Below are 5,704 nucleotides of genomic sequence, written 5' to 3'. Positions count from 1 at the left end.
GAAGGGGAGCTTGTGCTGCGGTGTGTCGGGGACCGTATGGCCGGGCTGGCCGAGCGGCGGTGCCGCCGGGGGAGGCTGCGGGGGTGTCACGGGAGGCGAGTGGGGTTTTGAGCTGTGCTTTTGCAGCCATCTGAGTGCAAATCACTCGGGGGGTCCTCGCTTCCCACTTATAATGCAAAAAGAACTCTCCCGACGGGGGATCTCCTAGCTCCGTCCGTCCGCAGCACCGTGCGCCCGCCCTGAGTGAGGAAGCGGCCGGGAGCAGGGAAGCGCTCTTTTGCCTCCGGGTTTCCTCCCGTGGAATTCTTCCACCGGAGTCAGAGCTGCCGAGGGGCCGGGGAGGTCCCCGTCCACCGCCTTCCCTCCGCTTCCCCGGTCAGGAGGAGATTTTGGCTCGCTGAGGCGACCTCGGAGCATCTCGGCGAGAAGCGCCCGCGGCGAGCGCACGGCAGGTGCTSCCGGCACGGCGGGGTTCAGCCCGGCCCCGACGGGCGGTGCGGGGGAACCGGGGGCGGCCGCCAGCTGCGGGCCGGGGCGGGAGCGAACAAAGCGCTGCCGAGGCGCGCTGCCCCGACGGGGCCGGCCGGCGCGGTGCCGCCCGCAGCGGGGGCGGGGTGACYGGGGCACCCGGCCCCCCTTCCCCACACACACACACACAGACACACGGAGACACACGGAGACACAGACACACACCCCCCGCACACGCACACCGCGCCCGGGCACACGCCGAGACGCACGGTGGTGCGCGGAGAGGATGCGGCGGCTGCGCCCCTGGGCGCTGGTGCTGGGCGGGCTGCTGTGTGCCTGTGCCGGGGCCGGGGCCGGGGCGATGCGGGGATACCCGCACAGCGCGGTGCTGGACGGCGCGGGTGCCTACCGCCTGCGCTGGGGCCGCCGCGGCAGCGCCCTCGCCCTGCGCCTGGAGGTGCGCACCCGCGGCTACGTGGGCTTCGGGCTCTCGGCCGGCGGCGGCATGGCCTCAGCCGACATCGTGGTGGGGGGCGTGGASAGGGGCCAGCCCTACCTGCAGGTAAGGCCCGGCTCCTTCCCCTCGACCGCCAGCCCGGGTGCTCTGTCCGCCCACCTTCCCCCCGCTGTCGCTCTCTCGGCATGTCCCGCTTTCCCTGCCCTAAGTTTCTTTTGCAGCCTTCTTGCCMTGAATCCCTGTATCTCTTTACTTCTTTCTTTCACCCTTTGGGTTTTCCCTTTTGTTCTGCGTTCCTTTCCCCTGGAGGAGATACTCCTTTTCGATCCGCTCCCTGACAGCCTTCCYTCTAAAATTCTACATGGATTTCGTTAAAGGTGTCAGATTTCTTTCCTCTTTATCCAGAAAATGCAACAGCCCYTTCCTCTCTCCTTGGGCACTCTTCTCCCGCCTGCCCGCTGACCCGCGGAGGAGAGGGCTGGGATGGCAGGGTCTCTCCCAGGGAGGCGCTGCACCTTTTTCTTCACCCTGCCAAAAGGGACGGCGGAGCTTTGTCGTCCTGGTGTCGCCTGAACTTCCTCGTTCTAATCCCACTGGCATGAGGGCACCATCCCACCAGCTTCCAAGCCAGCTGACGTCCCCGTCTGCCCGGGCACAGCCGGTGCTGCTCCTTTCCTTGGTGTTTCTCTTCTCCTCCCCTGGAGGTRTTTTGACCCAAATGTTGGCAAGGACTTGCAGAGYAACCACTGGGACTCCTGGTACACGYCCTTRGTCTGGTAAAGCGACCTCAGAGGGGCCCAACTGTAATGGCAAAATTTTCTTGGGATGTTTCTGTAGTAGTCCAGATATTGTAGGGCGACATCTGGAGCAGAGGCTTTGCAGGTGCTTCCAGCGAATCATTCCCTCCAAAAGGCACCGGTGGCTGGTGGGGTAGGAGCCATGGGAGGGGAGGGGACCCRCACCTTTGGTCCCTTCTTGTCAACCTGAGATTCAGCCAGGAGGAGTTGCTCTGGGGTCGGGGGAGCAGGGACCGCTTGTTCCATGGGTGACTGAAAGGGAAATCAGGCCTGGAATGGCATGTTGTCACCCCCAGTTGTTAGAATAGCAACTTAGGGATGGAATTTAAGTGCAGAGTGGTTATTAGAGTATGGTATAGAAGAAGTTGTCTTTCCTTCATTATGATAGAGGTAGTTGATCTTTGAAGTTGCTGCTTAAATTTTAAGAGGTTTTTCCTTAAGAATTTGTTTGAATGTTTTTTATTAGCWATCCATCATAAGAAAACTAAATGCATAATATGATCTCCCTACTATTTGTCAAGATTTTATAAAACTAAAATTTTTATAGGAAAAAGGAGCTTTTAATATATTCTTTTTTTTCTTCTACTTTTTCTTTTTCCCTATTAGTTTGCTGTATTAAATTTAGTCAAATATTTGTCTTCTCTAAGTTCAGACCAGTGATTTTCAGCATATTGGTTTCTCCAGATTTCAAAATGAGGAAAATTTTTCTTGAAACCTCAGTCTAAATAAAACACTAAAATAGTAAAAAAGGCCCCTAGTCTGCTCATTGAGCAGTGAGCTCTTCACTCACAGAATGTAAGGCTTTCTGTAAGGCTTTACAATTCAGAAGAAACACCTATTAAACATTAAGAGAAACCAAAACTTTTTGCCTGGTTAGTTCATAGATCCTGTTAAGGTAAAGCAAGTCTTTTAGAAGGCATCCAAACCTAGTGTACAGACATCCAGTGGTTGGGAACCATCACTTCCTTTGATAATTTGTGGCAGTGATGAGTCTCTGCAGTTCCTGRTTCCCAGTATTAGTTTGTCTTGGTTTAGGTTTCAGCTATGTATTTTCTGTACTATACTAAAAACTCWACTCCCCCTGCACACCGCCTCCATCAAGTTATTTATATGCTGCAATCAAGGCAATCAAGTTACTCCTCAATTTTCTTTTTCATAAAAKAAATAGATTGAGCTCTTTAGCATCACAGGACATTTTCTCTGGCACTCAAACCACTTTCGTGGCTCTTTTCAGCACCCCTCACAAGTTTTCAGCATCCTTAAAAATGGCCCCATACAAACTCCATTCTTCCAAAGGTTTTWTCCACTGACATTCTGTTACAAACAGAAAAGGAAAGGACTTCAGCAAATGCCTGCTGATATTTTTCCTGAAACACTTAYTTAGCACATAAATTGTTATGCTAARTGCTRTGAGTTATTTTGCTGCAMTTTTGAGTACAACACAGAAGAAATACTTCTGTTATGCTTACCTGCCTCTCGAGGCTTTCTCCATGCCCATTCCTTCAGTTCTARGTGATATGGTTTCTTTCTAAACTGAACTGAGGTTTTCTAAAAAGTTCCTCAGCTRAAATATTTCCATGCTTGCACCAAAAAGGAAAGGCCAGAAACAAAGATGATAAACAAAATTTGTCCAAAGGCTTTTRCTGGTCAGGCAGCAGGGATGGCTAAAAAAATGAACAACTTGTTCTAGGATGCTATTTCAATAATAACCAATTCTTCCCTTTACTGGACAAACAAATACAGTTAATATTTTAAAAATACATTCTGTGTTAAGTGTATATCATCATGATTTAGATTATTTACTACTGAAAAGGATTTTTTCATAGATAGCACCCTTGAAAGTATGTGGTTTTATGCCTAGCTGCACTCCATGAAATATGTACACCCTATAATGAATGAACTTACTTTTCTTTTTGGTTTTAGAAAKATGTTTTTATTYCATGACCATCTGTTGGAAAATGTGSATCGTGGTCTAAACTCTTAGAGGGGTCATTTTTTGGTTTCTTTGAAAGTTTTGAGATGCTTGTTAGTGGCCTGATGTTCAGATGTTCTGAAACACCTTTATAGCCTTTCAAGTGGGCATTGAAATTGCTAGTCCCTTGGGTCAATTTTGCCTCTTCCCTCCCCAAGTTCTCTCTCCTTCTTTAAAAATAGAAAGTGTTCTCAGAGGTAAGAGTTCTCTTCTGGGAATAAACATGTAAATGGAGTTAGACTACAGCTGCCAGTAAGGTTAAAAGCACATACTCCTCAGTCTGTGGAAGATCCATGTACTGRGGTAGAGGAAAACTGCCAGTTTTCAGAGAAGAGGGAAAATGTTTCCTCTGCCATTTAGTCCTCATCCTCTCAGAGTGAGTGCTATTCCCACCATCAGCAGGCAATGTCTGCCTTGAAAAAAAATGGTCCTGGATAAAGAGAGTTGGATTTTACTTTCTCAATTTTTAGGTGCATCCTTAGGCTTGGGTGAAATGAGCTGTTTATCTTCGTTTGCTTCTCTGTGTTTGAGCAGTATTTCATCTGAAAGGGTGTCTGACATAAGGAAAGGCCAAAACAATTAGGAAGTCTATGGCTTAGTTTTGTCTAAGTATTTTAAGATGAAAAGTGTTACGATGTCATGAGAGAAGAACAACAAACCTTCCTGGTGTACCAGAGTAGTTATTTGAAGAGCGTTAGAATGATCAGAGAATCACACACTAATACACACTGTCCTAACATTTCAGAAGTTTGATATTTGAAGTGGGAACCTAAACATATTTTGGGAGGATGCAGAGGACATGGCATGGATATGTGTGTGCATATATGCATAACTTTAGTGTATTGTCCTGAGTGAGGCACCTCCACTAAGCAGGAGGAGAAAAGGGAGGTGAGTGAATGAACTCTTCTCACACATTACTGAGAGCCTGTGGTGTCAGAGCAGCAGATTGTGTGGCATTTGGGAGAGCATGTTTGAGAACAAGAAGATACCAATGGGGGTCGGTATTGGAAGGCTAGAGGCTGCCTTTGTCTCCATAGGGAGCAGTTGGACTTAGGATCCTGAGTTCATACTTAGCAAAACRTTACCTTGAAATATTGTCATGGTCATTTGCAGCATGGGTTACTCTTAGTACAAGATCTTGGGGCAGCCTTAGATTTTGCATCTAATTTATTTTTCTTTTATTTTTCTTTTTTTTTCTTTTTTCTCTCCCCCCTCCCCCCCCATTCATCTCTTTTGTGCTTATGAATTGACACAGCATGCATTTTCTCGCTAGACCCATGCCTTTTCCTTGGTCTCCACCCCTGTCTGGAATTGTGCATCCCCACCCACAGCACGTAGCTTCTGAGAGCCCCATTTTGGGGAGAGTAATCCTCCTTGATGAATGCCTATTTTGTGCAAGTTATACAAGAGGGTTGCATTGTTAGAATCTTCTGTTGAACTTGCACAAAAATAGTCCCTACTCAGGGTGAATAGGGACTGTGTGTCACTAAAAAGTACTTTATTATTCATTAGAGCCTTGCTTGTTAACTGTCACCCAAACTAAAGAATATCTGTTATCAAATGTATCCCATAGAGTTAGCTTAATTGCTCACAGGGAAGTACTTGGAAGAGGTTTTAAAGGACAGAAAACAGTGAGCATTTTCAGTACTTAACGATATGCTGCTTTTAAGTGCACTCATGCCAACAGCAACAAAAGAAGTGTTTAGAAAACAACTTGAAAGGCACCAAGAGGGAGATGCAAAGCGAGTGCCACGCTGACATATCTCAGTCGGTGTTTTGTTGGAGGTATTTCATGCCTTTGGGCACTGGGGCAGAATCTCCAGATGACTAATGTCTCCCTCTTGGCTTCAATGTGGGGCATAAAGAGATACTCCAGTGTACATCTCCACTGGCTGCATGCTTTGTTGTTCCCTTTCAGAGGTACAATGGTTAGGACAAGGAAGCAACAGTTGGTGAACAAAAGATGAGAAGAATTCTGAAGCTCTTGTAATTTGCAGGCCTTGGGGGGAC

At 47.9% G+C, this 5,704-nt stretch overlaps 1 protein-coding gene across 1 annotated transcript in view; it reads left to right on the top strand.

Moving 5' to 3' along the window:
• The first annotated feature begins 567 nt into the window (after positions 1–567).
• MOXD1 (monooxygenase DBH like 1) overlaps positions 568–5,704 on the top strand; it is a 47,476-nt gene continuing 42,339 nt past the window's right edge. The window contains exon 1 of the mRNA XM_057364383.1: positions 568–1,030. Within this exon, the coding sequence (XP_057220366.1) occupies positions 755–1,030 (276 nt within the window). The 5' untranslated portion in view covers positions 568–754. The remainder of the gene's footprint in view (positions 1,031–5,704) is intronic.

This window comes from Malurus melanocephalus, unplaced genomic scaffold (genome assembly GCF_030028575.1).
Source record: "Malurus melanocephalus ecotype Western Australia unplaced genomic scaffold, MMel_1.1 scaffold_38, whole genome shotgun sequence".
In the NCBI taxonomy this organism is placed as follows: domain Eukaryota; kingdom Metazoa; phylum Chordata; class Aves; order Passeriformes; family Maluridae; genus Malurus; species Malurus melanocephalus.
The sequence above is the reverse complement of the archived record's forward strand: the minus strand, read 5'-3'. Positions and strand labels throughout refer to the sequence as shown.